The sequence below is a fragment of the Choristoneura fumiferana genome, chromosome 13, assembly GCF_025370935.1.
Source record: "Choristoneura fumiferana chromosome 13, NRCan_CFum_1, whole genome shotgun sequence".
NCBI lineage: Eukaryota > Metazoa > Arthropoda > Insecta > Lepidoptera > Tortricidae > Choristoneura > Choristoneura fumiferana.
Genome location: NC_133484.1, coordinates 20,560,526 through 20,582,321, shown reverse-complemented (window position 1 = coordinate 20,582,321; position 21,796 = coordinate 20,560,526). Strand labels below are relative to the sequence as shown.

The 21,796-nt window shown below is 43.3% G+C and overlaps 2 protein-coding genes and 1 non-coding gene across 7 annotated transcripts; all 3 read left to right on the top strand.

Annotated features, from left to right (window-relative positions):
- The first annotated feature begins 2,449 nt into the window (after positions 1 to 2,449).
- LOC141434302 (RNA-binding protein squid-like) lies at positions 2,450 to 7,482 on the top strand. Of its 5 annotated transcripts, none has more exons than XM_074096703.1 (8): positions 2,450 to 2,714; positions 3,750 to 3,790; positions 3,977 to 4,251; positions 4,440 to 4,571; positions 4,687 to 4,957; positions 6,205 to 6,267; positions 6,953 to 7,075; positions 7,277 to 7,482. In XM_074096703.1, the coding sequence occupies exons 1-7, from the start codon at positions 2,590 to 2,592 to the stop codon at positions 7,018 to 7,020; spliced, it is 975 nt and encodes a 324-aa protein (XP_073952804.1). In that variant the 5' UTR covers positions 2,450 to 2,589; the 3' UTR covers positions 7,021 to 7,075; positions 7,277 to 7,482. The 5 variants fall into 5 exon arrangements, with proteins under 5 accessions (XP_073952804.1, XP_073952802.1, XP_073952801.1 ...); XM_074096701.1 differs by having other exon boundaries at positions 6,938 to 7,070; XM_074096700.1 differs by having other exon boundaries at positions 6,938 to 7,075.
- On the top strand, positions 3,841 to 3,911 carry LOC141434569 (small nucleolar RNA snR61/Z1/Z11). The gene has a single exon (XR_012452069.1). It is a non-coding gene; the product is annotated as a small nucleolar RNA snR61/Z1/Z11 (small nucleolar RNA).
- A 596-nt stretch (positions 7,483 to 8,078) lies between the features above and the next one.
- Positions 8,079 to 17,320, top strand: LOC141434303 (uncharacterized). Its single transcript, XM_074096706.1, has 2 exons — positions 8,079 to 8,337; positions 16,246 to 17,320. Exons 1-2 carry the CDS (start codon positions 8,273 to 8,275, stop codon positions 16,520 to 16,522), a joined length of 342 nt encoding a protein of 113 aa, XP_073952807.1. The 5' UTR covers positions 8,079 to 8,272; the 3' UTR covers positions 16,523 to 17,320.
- Positions 17,321 to 21,796: the final 4,476 nt, after the last annotated feature.

Genomic DNA, 21,796 nt, shown 5'->3' with positions numbered 1-21,796 from the left:
GTTGTTATGTTACAGCGATTTCACATTATCCGATCCGATATCGATATCGGACGACGATACGATATCGGGGAAAGTAAAATGTATGAAATATGTACCTGTTTTACATTGTCCAGCCCGATATCGAATATCGGAGTCGGTCGACACCGATATCACAATACACACAACGTATATTGTGCCGATATGTTGGCGGCACCATCAGGGACGCCCGTGGGCTGTCGGACGATAATGTGTATGTGTGCTATGCGTGTATCTAAATTATGATCTAAATTGTCTCTGTGTGCACGCGCAATGCCCGATGGATGGCGGCTATTTTGAGGCGGCCATATCAGAACGATTTTGTCGGAAATATGTGAAAACAGTTTGAATGTGTGCTATGCGCGATGCGTGGCGGCCATTTTGAGCCGGCCGCATCGGGACGATTTTGTCGGAAATATGTGAAAACAGTACATGGTGTCGGCTATCGGGTATCGTCCATCGTCGTCCGATACCGATATCGGATCGGATAATGTAAAAACGCTCTTACCGACTGGATGGAATGTTCGATAGCATGATATTCCGAGAGTAAGTACTTACTTAAAACTATGATATACTCACAGAACAATCAAAAAGAGTTCTTCTCATTTTTATTGTTCTGTGGATAGGTATAGGTACTATACAATCGATTTTTTATGCTTGGCTGTGCAGTCATACAACTTTAATATTTTGCCTTTAAAATTCTCTTCTGATCTGAAGCCATTATAATTACCAAACTTTTTTTATTATAATTTGCCCGGAGAGCGTTTTCAAATTATCTGATCCGATATCGGTATGGACGATGATACGATATCGGATCGGGGCAAGGCAAGTAAAATGTATGAAATAAGTACCTCTTTCACATCGTTTGTCCGGGCCCTATATCGAATATCAGAGCCACTGGGCTACTACAAAACTCGAAAATCGAAGTTCGTGTCGTACCGTCCCGCTGCCGCTTATATTATTCGACCGTGACAATTAACAGAGTCGGATCTGCAATTATTCAGTCAAAGTCAAAGTCATAATTATCTTTATTCAATTTAGGCTATAACAAGCACTTATGAATGTCAAAAAAAATCTACCACCGGTTCGGAAAAACCTCTGCTGAGAAGAATCCGGCAAGAAACTCAACGATATTAACGAGAAACGAAACATAACGATATTGTAACAAAGTAAAATATACTGTTTTATATTGACTTTGACATAATTACCCTAAAACTGCCAAATTGTAAATCCGACTCTGTTAAATTGCCAGTATTGCCACGGTCGATTTAATACGAGAGTGAAAGAGACAATACGACACGAACTTCGATTTTCGAGTTTCGTAGTAGCCCTGCCGACAGCGATATGTTCACGGCACCATCGGATGCCCGTGGGTGGGCTGTCGGACGATAAAGTTTGTATGTGTGCTATGCGTGCATCTAAATTGCCTCTGTGTGCGCAGAGCCAGCCAGATGCGTGGCGGCCATTTTGAGCCTGCCGTATCGGAACGATATTGTCGGAAATATGTGGAAGCAGCACATGGTATTGGCTATGTTGTTGTTTCTTTAAAAAAATATGGCTCTGTCCATCGGAGGACAATTTTGCCAGTGTCTAGTAGTTTTTGCCGTTGTACGGTAAAAAAATTCTAGAAAACGAAATATGAGAGGTAATGGTGGATGAACGATGACCGGTATTGGCTATCGGATGTCGTCTATCGTCGTCCGATACCGATATCGGATCGGATAATGTAAAATCGCTCTGATCCATACATTTAGGACGACTTGTAGACTTTTTTAAATCTCGATTTAAGGCTTAAACTGACAGTTCTTGTATAGATCTGACAGGACTTGAGACCACTTAAACCTAGATTAAAAAGCCTGCAAGTGTACGTTAGAATAGAAGCCTATCCTATGTCTATACTCAGCTGGGCTACTACGAAAATCGAAGTTCGTATCGTACCGTCCCGCTGACACTTATATTATTTAATGCGAGAGTGAGAGGGACAAACCGATACGAACTTCGATTTACGAGTTTCGTAGTAGCCCTGCTGATATTCCGAGATGTTCCGAGAGTACGTCTTTTATGTCGAGTATTATTATATTACTCAATTATTACTCTATGTCTATTAAACGTCGCTTTTTTTTTCATGTCGTTCCAAAGCGATTGAATTCTTTCAAGTTCAGAAATTTAAATTATCAAGCTATTTCCGAACTGAATTTCCGTAAAAAGGCGGTAACGCACGTTGCCATGTTGGTAGCATTTATTGATTCGCTTGAGACTAGCTCTATCTTGCTTGCTCTTGTGTCAGATGCTAATGCTATCTTGGTCGATGACACATAAGATGCCATTGACCTGCCAACAACAGTTATTCATTCTGCCTTCTGATTGGTTGTTAAAGTAGTGGGGATGAACGCTTGCAAAAAAAAGCGCGTCTCTTTGCTGCTAGTGCTGCTACCAACATACCAGACCGTTTCGCGCCGACTCATCACGCACGCATTTCCCTTCCTTCTGCGTTTGGCATTCGGTATTGAAGGTCGTGTACGGGCCTTAGTTTTTAGTTTATTATTAATTTAGAGAAGGGAATTAACTGTAACTATGGCTAATAACGATAATTTTGCACAAGATGTGACGGATAATCAATTGAATGGAAATGCAGAGAATGGTGGTGGTGATACTCAACAGGATAACGGTAGCGAAGCCCCAGGACGCGATGACGACAGGTATATTGATTTTTCTTTTACACCGGCTACTTGTATTCTAGTGTTAACTCAAACATGATGAACTTAAAATTTTTGCGTAGCAGCGGTTTAATTACACTATAAATTCGCTTTGTAATATTCCTTTCAGTTAACGATCTTTGCCCGCCGCAATGGCGGCGGTTCCCGGCTTCATCCGAATCCATTGTAATCCTCTGTACTTTTTCAAAATTTTACGTTTTTATCTTCACAGTGCGTTCTTCGCGATGTAAATTTAATCCTAGATGTTATAGTTTTCATCGGAATTAAGTTTCAGGCTACTTTTAACAGTAAGTCCATTATCTCGTTGAAGGCGCGTGAGTAAAATGGCGTCGTATTTGCGCGTCGCTTGCGCCCGACGCCGGGTTCATTGTTATCGATTCGTCCATCAGCCATGAGGCGATGTCGATGTACCGCATTGCATTTGCGGTTGGTTCGAGTAACTCGAGGCGAGCAGTTAAGTTTTCGCGAAGCGGTCGTGTACTTGCAAGATTTTAAATCGGTGTTAGGTCGGGCGTCGGCGGGCGGGCCGGCCCGGCGGCGCCCGCGGTCAGTTTGGGGCGCGACTAACGCTCTGTCTCTCTGCAGGTGTGAGCCTGCGTCGCCGCCGCAGCCGCCGCCGAGGACTCGATGGTATAGTTAATGCTGCTGGGCTCACACTAAAGTATAACACGACCAAACTGACTAGATTGATCTGGCCACTTAATTTTGGGCCTCGTTCTTTCTTGCCAATTTCAAATCTTGCGATATCACTGTAACATTCTTGTTTCATTTTTTTGTTGTCATATTCTATAATGTAAAATTTCCAGATTGCCTATTTTATTAACTTACAGGTTCTCAATTTGTTTTGCTGCAGTGCTTGGAGTTTGTTTTTTGAACAAAAATAGTAGCTGTAAAGTACTGTAAACAAGTACTGCATAGTGTTAATGCTAAATTGTAATGTTTAAGTCAGTTTCTGAATCGAGACAACCATTTTCGTTGTATTTTAGTTTTCTAATGCTTTACTTCTGATGCCCACAGAAAACTGTTTGTCGGAGGTCTAAGCTGGGAAACCACAGACAGTAAGCATCATAATTATTATTTTTCTTTGAATTGTTACCTACCCATTTCATTCAAATGATGATTTTATTCAGTTCTGCTTCTGATATTTTTGAAGAAAGCTTTTACCCACACTCCTGAGTTAGTAAAAGTTATGTTATATTTTTTTTTAATTTAGAACAAGAATTAATTTTGTTTTTTATTTTCAGAGGAATTACGTGATCACTTCAGCGCGTATGGTGAGATCGAGAGTATTAATGTCAAGACTGATCCTAATACCGGCCGATCGCGAGGCTTTGCCTTCATCGTATTCAAGGCACCTGATTCCATCGATAAGGTCATGGCCGCTGGCGACCACACAATAAACAACAAAAAAGTGGACCCCAAAAAGGCGAAAGCTCGCCATGGGAAAATATTTGTTGGAGGCCTCAGCAGTGAAATTTCTGATGATGAAATTAAAAGCTTCTTCGGCAATTTTGGAACAGTAAGTTCTTTCATTGTTAAATTCATAATTTTTTACTTGGGTTATGTGATGAAAACTCCGGAATTGGTGAGATTTCAAAATTTCTTGATAAGTAATGAAGATAAAACCGGGCCACTGATAAAATGTTATCCAACAAGTATGGAGTTGTTTATTGAAGCGGTGTTTTAACAATTTAATAAAATTTTCAGATCATTGAAGTTGAGATGCCATTTGATAAGACGAAGAACCAGAGGAAAGGATTCTGCTTCATAACATTTGAGTCGGAACAGGTTGTCAATGAACTTTTGAAGACTCCGAAACAGACCATTGCCGGAAAGGAGGTGCGTTAACGTCTTTCTTTTTTCTAGCATGTAAATAAATATATAGAACTTTGACACCTTAATGACAATTTTCAGTGAACATATTGTTGAGTTTTAATAATTGTTGTTGGTGTAGGTGGACGTGAAGAGGGCGACGCCCAAACCGGACGGCCCTGGAGGGATGACCGGGCGCGGCGGACGGGGCTCGCGCGGCGGACGTGGAGGGCGGGGCGGGCGCGGTGGCTACGGCGGGCAGGGCGCGTGGGGCAGCCAGGGCTACGGCGGCTACGGCTACGGCCAGGGCGGCTATGGCGGCGGTTACGACGGCTACGGGGGCTACGGTTACGACGGCTACGGGGGCTACGGCGGATACGGCGGTTACGATTACTCCGGATACCCCAATTACGGTAAACGCGGCAAGCAGAACTAGACTATTAGCGACCCACCGCTAGCCTGCTCACCGACACATTACCTCGACTGATGTTACCTGATCCTTAGGGTGTAAATGTAGAATAAGGCCGGCGGCGGCGGCGGCGCCCGCGCTCCGCCGCCGCCCGCGCTAGGTTAACGTTGCACGCGGGGCGACCCTCCGTCCTTGAGATGCCTATTTACCTTTTATAATGTAAATCTTACATTTGATTCAAAGCGATCAACATCACTTGAACTTTAGCTATATATGTTAGTGTGTAGAAAATATTTATTTTTCTATTATAACTATTTACTTTAATATTCTATCGAGATAATGTGTAGTGAATGTTGTCGGGGTGACAGTATATATATCTGAATATAACCATGGGTTGATCTAATCTTTTGAGTAATTAGGAATTCATCATTTCATATAACTTGTTTGCGAGCCATTATAATTTTGCATATCTGTTTAGTTGGAGGATAATGTTAGCATCAGGCATCACTGTTGGCACACTTGTCTCCGTGTATACTGTCCGCGTGTAGTTGTGTGAGGCTGGTAGCTGTAGCGAGGCCCGTGGAGCTCACTATGTCATCGTGTTTCAGTTTCACTGGGTGTATATCTGTACATATGTTACCTGCCTTATGTTTTATAAGTTTTATTTGTAATACCACTTTTGACATATGTAGCAATGTCGCTCGAGTTTTTATTTCTTTTGGTATTTCGTTTTACCTATTAACACTCTCGCCACATGCTACATCTGGGAATTGGGGTAATATATGGAGAGACATTGTGAAAGTGATAAAGATATGATGAAGCTTTTAAATAAAGCACTGTTACGAAAATTCTCAATGTGTTTCCATATATCACCCCAGTCCACTTCCCGCTACCCGCGCGGCCGCCCCGCGCACTGACGGACACACCGCTCGCTCTCCGATCTAACTCCATAGTTTTACTAACCGCACCTCGGGTAATGGATGGGGTTATCTATAGTATTCACACTTATAATTATAATTCATAGAAACTATATTTAATCATTTATTAAGAATACAATAAAATTTGTACAATACCTACATATTTTTGTAGTTTTTAGAATATAATTTAGTCGGAATGAAAGGTGTCTGTACTTGTGCAGTATGAGAAGAGCGTGGAGTGGCCAGTAAGCAGTTAGGTACAGTGTAGCATTTAGCAATAGGTATGAGTAGGGTCGGGTTGCGCGGCACTAATGGCGTTGGCGTTGTTGGGCAGACTACGGCGGGTACGGAGGGTACGAGGGCGGCTACGGCGCGCGCACGGCTCCCCGCGGGAAAGGTACATATTGCCGTCCTCACCCGCACCCACTTGAATATTAGTTACTCTCATCTGCACCAAACGTTTTGTTTCGTCCGATCAGACCTTTCGCTCCCCGGGTTCACGATTCAGTGACCGGTCCTCTATTCTTCTCTAATTCTAAGACAACCATAATTATGAGCAAAACGTTTCGTTTGTTTGTGTTTGTAGTTGGTTTTTGTTCGTCATGCTTCCATAAAACTTAATGTAATATGGATTCGTTTCTTCCGAGAGTTAACTGCAGTCTCTAACCCTTAGTTTAGTATGAAGTGCATTCATGACTGTTAGGTAGTTTGCTTTTGCATGGCCTCTCATATCCACTAAACCCGGCTAGTGATGAATGCACAAGCTTGTCATTGTGTCTTGAACTATAATTAGTAACACTTAGTTATTTTAGTCAGATTGCACGTTGTTCAATTTAGGGTAATTTATTAAAAGTAGACTTAGTGAACAAAATTAAGAGCTCGAACAGATGCGGTAACGAAAGTCATCGTAACAAAGTGCGCCAACAGTGGTGCTAACGACATGTGCGCGAGCTTTTGAGATTTACCGCGCTCAGACGCCTGTCGTGGTCTGGGCGCGTTGACGGCCGTGCCCGCGCCGAGTCAGTGCGCCGAGCACGAACGGAGTGGTGTGGTTATGTCAAGTGCAGATGGTGGTGTTACAGCCGGCTACCAGGGCGGCAAGCAGCGCGGCGGAGGCGGCCGCGCCAACCAGAGGCACCAGCCCTACTGAACCGCGACCCGACCCCGCGTACCTGCCAATAGTCATCTCTCAGTCCAATAGTAAGGTGAGCCTCTGTTCTACTCTGCAATCTGCTGCATTCTTTTCTGCTCATTCCTCTAGTAATTCTGCCACTTTGGCGAATAAATTTCATATAAATTAGCGCGTGCCCGAGGTCTCGAGCACGAGTCTCGGGCGCCGGTGCCAGCAGAGCCGTGTGCGTGCGCGCGTCGGGGCGGAGAGTGATGTGGTGTGTTGGTTGTTGCAGGTTAAGTGCCCGGTCATGAGTGCCCCCCGGCGCCTTCTCGCTTCGCCGCGCCGGGGGCACGTCATTCCATTCCACATTATTATTATAAGAAAATAATCTTTTTAAGAAGATTTTTTAAGGATAAAAATATTGTCTTATATGTAACTAGTGCCGCGCCCGGTCGGCCGTTGCATACTTATTATAATATAGAATGGATTATAGATTCACTTGAGTATTATTGCTGATTAGATTCAATTTTGATCAAATTGTTTTCCTTTTATTGAAGTCCAAAGCAACAGAGCTTAAAATAAATAGCCCGGGCCCGCGAGCCGGCCGCCGCCGCTCGCGAGAGTGTGAGTGCGTGTGGGGGGGCGACCCGCCCCCTGCTGACTGCTGATTGAATGGGATCTCATTGCAGAAATGTTGTACTTTTGTATGTTTAATTTTGGTAATCTTACAAGGAATCAGAATCGTGTATTTTATACAAACTTAGATGTTTCTTCCATTGATTAGGAATGAAATGAAGTTCTTTAGACTAAGTATCGGACATGAACAAACTTCTGGAGATATACGATTGTGTATGTCGAAATAAAACGAATGTGTAAATAAACAACCGACTTTTAGTGTTTGTCTTTGTGAAGTAATACCAACCCAGGGGGACTGGTCCAGTGCGTAGTAATTGGCTACTCTCGTTTAGCGCTATCTGCTATTTCAACAAACCTTAGTTTTTATTTATTTACTGATAGTATTTTGAATGAATGAGGAGACAGAGTAGCTAAGCTGTGAAGACAACTGCACACTTCACGGCCTTATCGCAGGAAGGTCCTAGTCGCAATCTTTGAAGTGAGTGACACTTCAATCGATTTCTCGGTCTGATAGAATCTAAAAACCTTTTCCATGTTAATTTGTAGTTTTGAAGATACACTTCAAATACATCGCTAACAACTTGGTATAAAATGGAACTTGCTGATTCCAAGCTATTCATTCTACGATTTATCGTAATCAAAGTTTGACGCCATGTCCTCCTGCAAACTTGCCGTGTTGTTGGTGCTCCTGGGAGTGGCAAGCTATGCAGCGGAAAAGTAAGTACCATTTTATGTATTACTTTGCGAGGGCGAGGGACGCACTAAGGCGCTTATTACGGTTGACAACATTTAGGATCCTAAGGGGCTGTTTCACCATCCATTGATTAGTGTTAACTGGCGGTTAGGTGTGATGCAGTATCTATTTGTTTTGTTCGAATAGACGGAGACGGCATCACATTTAACCGTCGGTTAACGCTAATCAATGGATGGTGAAACAGCCCCTAAATATTTTAGAATCCTAATGTACTCGTACGAAGGTGTAATCGCGTTTAGTCGAGTAAGGATCCTAAAAAGTACTCTAGTAAACGCGATTGCGATTACACTTTAGCCCTTTATCGATAACCAATGCCTTAACTAACCAGAGGGTCTATTTCATAGTTTTTAACCAATCGCAATCAAATTACTTTTATGCGAGAACTAATTTGATTGCGAGAAATGTTACGCAATAGACCCTTTGACGTCACATCAAAACTAATGACATATTTGTTATAATCTTCCTGCAACCACAGAATAAGTAATTATAGTAATAGTACACTGCAACTCAAAACTCAAAGCCTAAAAGTTGGCTCATTTTACTTAAAGGAGACATTCCTTTATTTTTAAAAAGAAACAAAACTGCATTCAAGGATTTTCTTAAACTCGATTGGCTCGCCCGGGACTCGAACCAACTAAAATTAAAAAAAAAATCCCTTTTTTATTAAGTATACTAACCTTTTAACCGCCACGCAAACGTTTTCTGAAAATCGTTCCATATGCGCCACGAAATGCCGACATGGCCACAGAATAAGTAATAGTAGTAACTTTTTCTTCTTGACGAGAGGGAGCAAAGTGCAACTTTTCTGTTTAAGGCTTTTCTGGTCAATCAACTTTTTTACCGACACTAATCTGTCCGCGACATTTTTCAACATTGCAGATTTTGTAAGTAAACATGCTTTTTCTGTAATTTAATAGATGGTGTACATGAGTACATGCCATCCTACGTAAGTTCAACCTATTAAACCGTGAAATATCTTGTGGAAGTACGATTTTTGGTAACGCCAGAGACAATTTTGGTAACACAGGAGACGTCAAAGTGTCGGTAAATGTTGATTGTCCCTTCTAAGTGTTTTATTGCAAATACCATTTTTTGAAGTTGATAATTGTAAAACCACGCCATTTTCTATGCTGGTTGTTCTTTAACAATATAGCAAAATTATTTTCATCTTGGGCGTTATAAATAAATATCACGGTACAATTCACACCAATTAACCTAGTCCCAAAGTAAGCTTAGCAAAGCTTGTGTTATGGGTACTAAGCAACGGATAAATATAGTTATATAGATAGATACATACTTAAATACATATTAAACACCCAAGACCCGAGAACAAACATTCGTATTTTTGATACAAATATCTGCCACGACACTGGAGTCGAACCCGGGACCTCAAGCTTCGTAGTCAGGTTATGTAACCACTAGGCCATCTGGTCGTCTAACACTTGAATCCCTCATTACGCTCAGGATTCTACTTTAGAATCCCTCGCTACGCTCAGGATGCTATTGTAGAATCAATCATCAATTCAATGTACGCCCTCGCCGTAAATACACCATTTTGCTCCCTTGTGACACAAATAACTATTTCACACCTCTCGTTCAGAAAAGTAACTTAACTAGAGTGAGCAAAGTGCAACTTTTCTGTTCAAGGCATCTAAGTGTTTTATTTTTATTGCACATGCAATTTTTGGAATTTGATAATTGTAAAACCACGCCATTTTCTATGCTGGTTGCTCTTTTATTATATTTAAGTAAGTATATAGAATTTTTTCTTTAAGTGTCTTAATGATTAGTGTGAAAAGTTGTGTGCCACTCGGGAGCAAAATTATTTTCATCTTGGGCGTACGTCGTGAACATCGTGAGGAAACCTGCACAAACCTGCGAAGCAATTCAATGGTGCGTGTGAAGTTCCCAATCCGCACTGGGCCTGCGTGGGAACTATGGCCCAAGCCCTCTTGTTCTGAGAGGAGGCCTGTGCCCAGCAGTGGGACGTATATAGGCTGGGATGATGATGATGATGATGGGCGTACGTTAAATCCAGAATGTAGCGAAGGATTTTACTTTAGAATCCCTCGCTACGCTCGCTACATTATGGATTTAATGTACGCCCTCGCCGTAAATACACCATTTTGCTCCCTTGTGAAACAAACATTCACAACACGCTTCTTAATCGCGTAATATATCTTTGGCAGCCGTTTAAATTCACTTGAACTCTAATTTCAGTAAACTACGGAGAGATTTGAACACTTTCCTTAATTTCTATTAAACTGAAGTGGTCGAACAATTTTTTGATATTTTGTAGATTTTGAGTGTTGAAAGGTAATGTAATCGTAAACATTGCTAAATATTCATGCATGAGCATGACCAGAATTAGGATGTGGGTTGACCTATGGTGCCTATGGTGAGTGGTGCTGGTGATAGATAACGTAACCAACGAAAAGTTGGTAAACCCCAAGAAAACCCCCGACATTGTCACTCCGAAGTTCAACATCTCAAAAACGGCTGAACCGATTGCGATAAAACTTGTCTAAAGAACCATAGCTAGAAACCCTGCTTTCAAATTAAAACCTCATTCAAACCGGTTCACCCGTTTATGAGCTTATTGTAATTTGAACTTTGAACTCTATCATAAATGACATAAAGTTTGATGTTCTTATATCAAAAATTTTACTTGGGCTTGGGATGGAAAACGAGCAAGTGGGTCTCCTGATGGTAAGAGATCACCACCGCCCATAAACATCTGCAACACCAGGGGTATATATTCTGTGCTTGGGCGTTAGGAGGATAAAACACCCGTCTTTTTGCGGCGGGGGTGGTGGGGGTTAAAAACCAGAATGATTGAGCGAATTGACGCCAGAATTATGTAACCGAAGTCAAAGGCAGCAGTACCTATTGCGTGCGGGCGAATTATAGGGTGAGCCTAAGACAGTGTGAAAAGTGGTGAAAATAATAAGTGAGAGAGTGAATTAGACAACAAGGCCTCTGTAATTGTCTACCTGGTATGACTGAAATGTAGGACCCTTGAGTAAATTACCATAAGGGTTTGAGATACAGTAATTTAATATAAGTAGGGTGGCAAATACAGGGCCGTACACTAAGCGTATCCGCCGTTTAGACTATTATAGATGCGCGTGTGCGTGTTGGTTTGTTTGTATGTATCACTCTCTTGGTAGACTTCTCTCACTTCCGCCTTGTACTATTACTTATTCTGTGCTTCCGCCAGAGAGTTCTGATGTCGGTGACCAACGAAGCCAGCTTACTTGTGCGGCATCTTTCTAGTTGCGTATAGATGGCGTTAGATCTGACTTAAGTTAAACATAAACGTGGTGCGCGATGACAGCGCCAACTAGGGTTACAATGAGGGCTATCGTTTTTTGTCTCACTAGATGGCGCACTGTTGTGTGAGTTGTTTAAGTATGGCTTTCAAAGTCTGTTATTACGGGCGTGAAAACAAAGTTTAGATTAAAACCATATTTAATACACCTTAAAACCGTACCATAAAAATATCGAGCATGCCACAGTGTTGCATATAATCCCCGTTTTGTTCGGAAAAAAGGGAGGACAAAGGGTTCCGAAAGACAAAACTGTCTCAAAACACAGACATTCATTGCCCCGGAACGCATATTTGCCATAATTAATTTCAGATATTGCAAAATATTCACAAAATTATTCTAATTATAAATAAACCCGCGTAGCTCAACCAAAAACTATGAGATTTGACATTTCGGAGACCTCACGCTACACTAGCGCCTCTAGTGGCGAATTCATACGCGATAGCCCTCATTACGGCGGACTATGAAATATCAAAATGGCTGGCTTGGCTGTCATTACGAAGAGTAAGGATAAGGAAACAGAAATAATTTCAGCGAAATATCGTAATTGACATTATATTCTATTTGATCATGAAAATCTATAGTGTCGATAATAACGTTGACCTTTTTTGTTCCGTCAAAAATGGTAGGTACTGTGGGGACTGTAACTAGGTAAGAGCTTAGGTACTGGGGATCAACGCGCGTGACTTTAAACTTAGTTCAAAATAAACAACTTCTTCAATCATTTGGATTTATTTCAGAGCTTAAAAATACATTTACATAGCATAGCACCAGCCGCTTAGGCTATCGGGAGCAATCTGCGCTCCGGCATGTAATACCCGCTGTCAATCTAACCTGCCAAGTGGTCAGTTTTACCACCTGCCAGCGGTATACAGCCTAGTTCCTACATATCCCTCCTTCCTCACAGAGGTGGGGACCTACTCTACGGCCTACCTAACGGGGACATTACAGACAGAAAAGGGTCTTTGCTAAAGACTAGTCACATCCTTTTCATGAAACTCTAGTCTATGTTATTACAATCATAAATAGGTTTATATATTTCAAAATTTTCAAATCAAGGATGGGACTTCGCCGTCCAAAAAAACCCCGTAACAAAAAAGGTACGGCGCCTTTTCAGTAAAAAGCCTAGCTACTAAAGACGCGTGACATTGCCTGTGCACGTCATTCTTGCTTCATGCCCATCATCCTTCATCAGGTGATGAAGGTTCCTCAGCACCCCCTAGCGGAGTTGCCGTTCCACAACGACAGCAATAGCCGCTGGGTTTCCATCTTTTTATTATTTCACAGCCATGGATCCAAGTGTGGACCCCTGGGCAAGCTTCATCGGCGATCCCAGTTGGCTGTGTGAACTTCTGTTGCTTGAAAACTATTGAAAGGCACAGAAAATCAATCATTAAATACACCATCAATTAACACCACATATTTCTGGGCATATTGAACACATGAAGGTATGAAGTACTCCCACATGCTGAGATAAACTAAAACTACTCATTCTTTATATATAGAAATTCACATCATATATGATTACAGTTCACATTGGGAGATGTATGAACAGGCAATCTCATATTCGTGAAGTTGAATATGTAAACAATTATATTAAGTTCACTATGTAAATAAAAGTTATCTGTTTGGTTTTCCAGCGATGTCGTCAGACATCAGTTTTGACAAGAGCAGCTGGGAGCTGCCATCAGTTTTCATCAGCCACTGCATGGCTGCTGCAGATTGCCATCTCATTTCTGCATTTAATTAATTGATCTCCCAATATGAAAACACACGAAAAAAAACATATATTAGTCACATAGTAATATTACAACACGCATTAGTCATATAAATTCATTATATCATTAATTTCCTACCTACTCAAAAAACTTTTAATTCAATTACCTATAATTATAAAATTCAATCGCAAAAAATAAATTTACAATGTTTACATTTGAATGACATTGTCAATCATTGGTCGTGTCAATTTTTTCTAACCGTCGACACAGAACTTCTCGGGTGAACTTTTAAAAAGTTTTCAGTCAAACCACAAAGTTCATTCGGCTTGAGACAGCCATCACTTTCCGTCCCTTTCACTCCTAAATGAACGTTTTTAAATTTTATGTTTCGTTCATTTAGCGATCCTTGCTGCGAGAAAAACCTTTTATTAACATAACTTAGATAATGACGTGACTTTTTTATTACCTTTTCTATGAAATCTATCAGATCCGTTTCCGTTCTCACATCGTCGCATTGCCACTCTTACATAACAACCAGAAGGCGCCTCTCGCTCCTTTATCAGACCTGCCGAACCAATCTGCAAATTTTCCGACTTTCGTACCCTTTCAGGCTTCGAGCTCAACTCGCCTTTTTCGCCATCCTTTTGCTCGATCTTTCTATCGATCCTCGCTGCTTTCCCAATAGACTTCGACTTCCCCAACTTTCCTTCACTCGAACCTGAAGCAAAAGAATTTAAACCACGGAACCCTAACAATTTTTTTACTGATCGCGCTTTATTTTCCACGGTCAAGGAGTTAATTTGCTCGCACTCAACCTCTTTCATGGCAACTTGATTTGCACAAACCTTTTCAGTCATTAATGAAAAGTCTTTCGTGTCACTCAATTTTCGAATAAAATTGACACGGAATTTTTTATTCAAAGTCAAAGTATGACTACTAAAATCAATCATTGCATTATTTGCAGTCAAAAAATCTTGCCCTAGAATGCAAAAATTTGTGCGATCATTAATTACTAACAGACTAATTCTACAATAATAATTATCTATCAAAATATAAGTATTTACAATTCCTATAGGCTGAATCATGGAGCCTCCTGCTACGCGCAAAGGATCACTGAGCTTGTGCTCATATTTTAAATCAATTTCCTCTGCAAGGGAAACAGATATCAGTGACACATTGGCACCACTATCTATGAGGGCTTTGCAAATCCTGCCACTGAGCTCTACGGGCACAAACGTGTTCAGACTATTTTTCTCAATAGTACAAACATCGGGAAATTCACTAGAAAAAATCGTATTGATTTGGAAACCATCAGTATTTCCTTTATCTCCTTGACGCTGCTGCGGCACCGGCTGTAGCTGCCGCGGCCTCAAATTATACCTTCCATATGGCATACGTGATGTTCCCTGGTGTATTTCTTGCGGAAATACCATTGTTGGCGGCGTTTGGGACGTGTCATACTCCGAACGCGGCGTGAATCGAAGAGGTGGAGCATCTCCTTGCTCCACGAGTGTTGATCATCTTTTTAATATTAATCGGCAGTTCTACTTTATGTGTTTTCATGTTCAACTCGGTATTAAATACATCACACAATTGAAGAATCGTTTTTCTTAGCTCCTCCTTTGACGCGAATAATCTAGAGGCTAAATGGAACTGCCATTGCGAATAAATAGATTTAATAAAATGCTTGATAAATCTGCCATCTTCAGTGATCCCTGCTTTCAACGCTAATTTCTCTAGGTCATAATAAAATGATAGTAGCGGTTCTTTCGGCTCCTGCTTTCTATAATAAAAAGACTGTGCATAGTCTTCTTGCGACGGGAATTGTTCTACTAATCCTTCTTTATCAAATCATACGACTCCAACGTCGTGAAATTGGCCTTGTACCAGGACAACGCAGGCCCTTCTAAGTAGAGTGCGATCGCTACTCGCTTCTGATCTGCGGACCAATTCTTTATGATCGCAATAGTTTCAAATTGGTGGATAAAATCGTCCACATCCGAATATCCTGCGAATTTTTTCGCCATCTTCTTTCTTCTCCGTAATAAAATTTATCTGCCCGCAAATTCTATTAAACACTGGGATAGAGGAAAAAATAAAATAACTCACAGTTGCTTCCTCAAAAATCGATACATTTACCAAATTGCTTCACTTTTCATGCGCTTTTTTTGTCATCAAAGCTCGTCTTTTCTTAACAATTGTCCATAGACCGCTGGAATCGCTGCGGTACTCCGTCGTCCTCTGAAGCGATAGCTAAAACATAAAAAGTACACCGACCGCGCCTAACTCCACCACTTGTGGGGACTGTAACTAGGTAAGAGCTTAGGTACTGGGGATCAACGCGCGTGACTTTAAACTTAGTTCAAAATAAACAACTTCTTCAATCATTTGGATTTATTTCAGAGCTTAAAAATACATTTACATAGCATAGCACCAGCCGCTTAGGCTATCGGGAGCAATCTGCGCCCGGCATGTAATACCCGCTGTCAATCTAACCTGCCAAGTGGTCAGTTTTACCACCTGCCAGCGGTATACAGCCTAATTCCTACAGTACAATTAATTAATTTCAGGCCACGGACTTTCTTATGACTGTCTTCATGAGAAGTAATAAAATAAACAAATTTAATCGAATAACGCATTTCATATATATATATATATATAGCAAGCACTGCTGCTTCGCGGCAGGATTAGCGAGGAGCAGGGGTAGCAATCCGGGCGGACCTTGCACAAGGTCCTACCACCTGTAAATATATATTGCAGACGATTATTTATGACTAGTAGGCCGTCAGGCGGAGATAATAACCCCCTGATCCCGGGTCCGCAGTGACATCCCTGCGCTTTGCAAATCGGCGTCGGTGACGGCGGTGTCGTGCGCGGGCGCGGGCGCGGAGGAGGGCGCGGCGGAGGGCGCGGCGGAGGGCGCGGAGGAGGGCGACGCGCTTCTCGCGCACCCCGACGACTGCCGGCTGTTCTACTACTGCGACGGCGCCGGCGCGCCCGTCTGCCGCCAGTGCCCCGCCGGCCTGCACTTCAGCCCCGACTCGCACGTCTGCGACCAGCCCGACCACGCCGGCTGCCAGCTGGCGACGACTACAGCTTGATGCCTTGATTTACAGTGATTGAGTGTCTAACGAAGTGGTGAGACGAAGCAAGTCTAGCTGTGCCAACCACTTTAGAACAGCGACTGCTTAGGGCCAGTTCAGACGGACCGTATTCCAACTGCAACGTAACCGCAACTACAGACGTCCATACATTTCAATCGCAGTGTGCAGTTGTGCGGCGGACTGCAACGGAAACGGAACTGCAATGCAACGGGCAGTTGGAAGTTACGTTGCAGTTGGAAAACAGTCAGTCTGTACTAGCACTTACAAGTAGGGTACGGTTAATATACGTCTCGGAACATTCGGCCCAGAATGTACGGCCTTAATAACGCACGCTCTGATATTTTGTGTACTGTAAAGCCTGACCAGAAAAATATGACTACTCGCCATGTAACTATCTATACAAAACCTTTCCAAATTACATCAGAGCTAACAGGTAAACGTTGTAGACAAGTCAAGACGCCATTGTTCCGACTATACTGAACTATTGCCACATAAATAAGAACAATAGCGCCCTCTTGACGATAAGTCATATATTTTTGGTTTACCTTTATACTAATTACATAATATCAATAAAGCAATCGTAGACTCCAGGGCAGAATTTACTCAGACGTATTTAAGCGCACATTATACCGGGTGTAATATCTTCGTTGTGGATGCTATTTGTACTTCAACACTAACATCTCGTCACTTGTTAAACACTGGATCAGCATTCTGTATCTTGACGGCAGCACGGCTGGCTCAACTTCCGCTGTTCCCATTTGCGTCGACAGTGCGACGCACAGTTTGTAAAGTAAACCCCTGGTCCAGCCATTCACTCGCTCACGTCACGACAAAGTGGTTTCTCTATTATCTGTTTTGTATATTTTTGTTCTCTGTATGATTGTTAACGTGTTAACTTTAACGTTTATTCCTTCGTTTTTATCAAAAACGTGTATAGAGCCATGTTATTTTGTTATGAGGATTAAAGTTGCTATCTATCTATCTAAAGTCAAAAACAGGGGATAGTTGTGCTAGCCGTCAAAACTTTAAACGTACACTGGATAGTTTTTTTGATTTTAATATAAAAGTTGCATACTCTAATTGTGTCTCATTGACAATAGGATTGTGTGCGTCTGAAACGCCACTCACTCCCGGGCAGAAAGCCTGGATGCCGAATCACTTACGTGTGTCTATGGTGGCCACAGTGACCCGGTCTTCTAGCGAAGATCGGGCCACTGATTGGTTGAGCCAGTCGCAAGTACATTCTGTTCACTCTGAACGGAATGACGAATGGGTTCAGTATATAACGCTTTGCAGAGCTGAATTCCCTCTCTTTCCCATTCTATTTCTCCACAACACGTAAGTGCAAAAACCAGACATATCAGTGCCGTGATAACCGTGTATTGTGCATACCTGTATGATTTATATTAATAAACACTTAAAACACCAAACTGGTGACCCCGACGTGATCCGGCCTAGAAAGCCGGCCCGTGCTATATAGAAAAACACGCCAGCTTCTCCGACACGCGGCGCGCTAGGCGCCGACCCCAACGCACAACGGAAGCCCCCATTTTTAACCCGCATTGCCTGATTGCCTGGGCTGGCTACCATCAGCCGCCGGGCGGGCGTGCCTCGCTGCAAGGGTTTTTCGCTTTCCAAAGTACTAACCACGCACGTGCTTATTTGGAAGTTTGAGGAACGACGCGTCGTCGGCCTGCGAGGGCAGAGACTTTTTCTGTGGTGTTGGTGTGTGTATGTGTGCACAATATTATAACCTTCATACTAACTTTCTACTAAACGCATGGTCTGGCGTAAAATTAATTTTTCATCGATCGTCCATCTTGGATGCGGGCATCGATTTTTATCCAACTAGAACGTACGCGCAACTTCGCGACCACGCTCTGTACAAGTATCCGAACGCCTGCTGGTACCTCGTGGACAACCTAACCTTCATTCATCTGTCATCGCGCAGTCATCGCGCAACGAAAAAAGAAGAATTACTTACGAACTTTTAGTGACTTTTTCGTATAGCGTACTTTAGTTTGTAATTTGCTGTTTTGTCCACTGTTTAAAGTCGAAGCACGTTATTGTAATTACTTATACTTTGTCTTTAGCCGACCGATCGAGTGTAATAATCGAGCGTAATGTCTCAATTAGAGGAAATCGAGCGAAAGCTCCAACAATTAGAGGAGCAAAACAGAATTTTAGCAGGTACCAATGAAGAGCTGAGGACGCTGGCGGCGGCAGACCCCGCGCGGACTCCCCAAATGTCTGCGCATGCCATCCGCCCACATCTAGCGCCTTTCTGGTCGGACCGGCCCGCGGCGTGGTTTGCGCATATCGAGTCTAACTTCGCGCTCGCGCACATCACGGCAGACGAAACGAAATACAACTACGTCGTCGGCCAGATGGACGCCCGTCTGTCTAAAGAAATGGAGGACTTGGTGATTAACCCTCCACCCAAGGGAGAAAGGTATTTATATATTAAGGAGCAAATGATCCACAGGTTCTCAACTTCGGAATCCCAGAAGGTCAGACAACTGCTCTCTGGTGAAGAGTTGGGTGAGCGAAAGCCGTCTCAATTTCTTAGACATCTCCGTTCCTTGGCGGGGAACTCCCTGAAAGATGATACAGTGCTGCGGGAGCTATGGTTCCAGCGACTGCCCCACAATGCACAAGGCATACTGACGGCCCAGAGTGACCTTAACCTGGACAAGGTTGCAGAACTGGCCGATAGAATATTAGAGGTGAGTCCAGTCCATAATACTGTTGCAACAATTGCTAGCCCCGCGCCTATACCAGACTGGAATGCAATTAACACTCGACTTAATGAGCTTTGTTCACAAGTGGCTGCTTTAACAGCCGACAGAACAAGGGGCAGGGCTCGCTCTCGATCTAGATCAAAATCCAAACCTAGGGACAGTAGCAAAGGTAGGTTGTGCTGGTACCATAACAATTATAAAAGCAAGGCTACTAAGTGCACGTCTCCATGTAGCTGGTCGGGAAACCAGCCCGACGGTCAGTAGCGGCGGCATCTGACCGTCACTGTAGTAGCCGCCTTTTTGTTACAGACAAAGACACTAAGTATTCATTCCTCTTAGATACCGGCTCAGACCTTTGTTGCTTTCCCAGGAAGCTGTTAACAAATAGGATACAACCTGTGGACTACTCTCTGTGTGCAGCTAACGGCTCAAATATCAAAACATATGGCTGCCGCAGATTAAATTTAAATCTTGGCCTCCGTCGGGATTTTACCTGGAATTTCATCATTGCCGATGTGGAAACTCCAATAATAGGAGCAGACTTTTTAGCATACTACAACCTTCTGCCTGACTGTCGTAACAAAGTACTGCGGTGTGGTGTCACAGGGTTAACAACTCCGGCCACCATCGCTAACTGTGGGCAGTTAAGTGTAAAAGCCATAAATATTACTCCTAATAACACAATTCTTTCTGAATTTCCAGAAATAACCCGACCTCCTGGCATCACACGTGAGGTGAAGCACAACACCGTGCATCACATAAAGACAGTCGACGGCCCACCAGTCGTGGCTCGGCCGCGCCGCCTCGCGCCCGACAAGCTACGCGCTGCGCAGAAAGAATTCGCTGAGATGGTGCGAGTTGGGACAGCGCGTCCGTCCAAGAGCCCGTGGTCGTCGCCCCTTCACCTCGCGGCCAAGAAAGATGCAACATGGAGACCGTGTGGTGACTATAGGGCGCTCAACGCCCGCACCGTGCCGGACAGGTACCCTGTGCGTCACATAGGGGACTTCAGCCACAACCTGGCTGGCTCCACTATATTTAGCACTATCGATCTTGTTAAAGCTTACCAACAGATCCGAGTGGAACCTGCAGACGTTTGCAAGACAGCTATAACAACTCCATTTGGGCTCTTCGAATTCCCCTACATGGGCTTCGGACTCCGCAATGCTGGACAGACGTTCCAACGTTTCATCGACGAAGTAGTGAGAGGTATGGATTTTTGTTTTCCTTATGTAGATGACATCTTGGTTTTCTCCCGAGATGCTGAAGAGCATGCTGCTCACCTCCGCACATTGTTCAGGCGTTTAGCTGACTATGGTATGGTTGTCAATGCTGCTAAATGTGTACTTGGTGCTGCAGAAGTCATTTTTCTTGGCTACCATGTTTCCAAGGATGGTCTCAAGCCTCCTGCAGATAAGATATCTGCTCTCCAAGACTTTGCCTTACCCAAAACAGCCCAAGGTTTGAGAAGGTTTCTAGGTATGATTAATTACTACCGACAGTTCATACCTAATGCTGCAGAGACACAAGCTCCACTCATAGACTTCCTCACAGCTACAAAACTTAAAGGTGCAAAGCCAATGCCATGGACCCCTGAACTCGAGAACGCTTTCCACGCCTGCAAAGACAGTTTGTCAAAGGTAACCCAGCTGGCACATCCAGTACTTAACGCTCCTTTAGCTTTATACACGGATGCCTCCGGTACGCAGGTTGGTGCATCTCTTGAACAACAAACTGAGCAGGGGTGGCAACCATTAGCATTTTTCAGTAAGAAGCTCACAGCGAGCCAAGCTGTTTGGCCCGCCTATTACAGAGAGCTGTTGGCTGTCTATGCAGCAGTCCAACATTTCCGTCATATATTAGAGGCACAACATGCCACAATATATACGGACCATAAACCGTTGCTCTATGCTTTTCAACAACGAAGAGAGAAATTACCACCGGCTCAGTTAAATCAGCTGACATTTATATCTCAGTTCACCACTGATATTCGACATGTTAAGGGAGAGGACAATGTGGTAGCGGACACCATGTCTCGCATTGAAGCCATTTCCCTCTCAGAAGACTATACTAGCCTCGCTCAAGCCCAACAGACAGATGATGAGCTTAAAACTATCTCAAATAAGTCTTCGCTGAAACTAATGCCAACTCTTATTCCAGGAACAGACATCACAGTCCTGTGCGACATGACGACGGGCAAGCCGAGACCGTACCTGCCGCTGCAGCACCGCCGACCTGCGTTCGAGCGCCTGCACGGCCTGAGTCATCCCGGCGCTCGAGCCACAGCGCGACTTGTTGCCGACCGCTACGTGTGGCCTGGCGTCAACAAAGATTGTCGCACGTGGGCTCGTGAGTGCCTTCCGTGCCAAAGGAGTAAGGTAACCCGTCATGTATCGTCCCCACTTGGAGATTTCATTGCTCCGACGGCTAGATTTAAACATGTGCATATAGACATCATCGGCCCGATGCCTGTGTCAAATGGCTACACATACTGCCTGACAGCAATTGACCGTTTCTCACGATGGCCTGA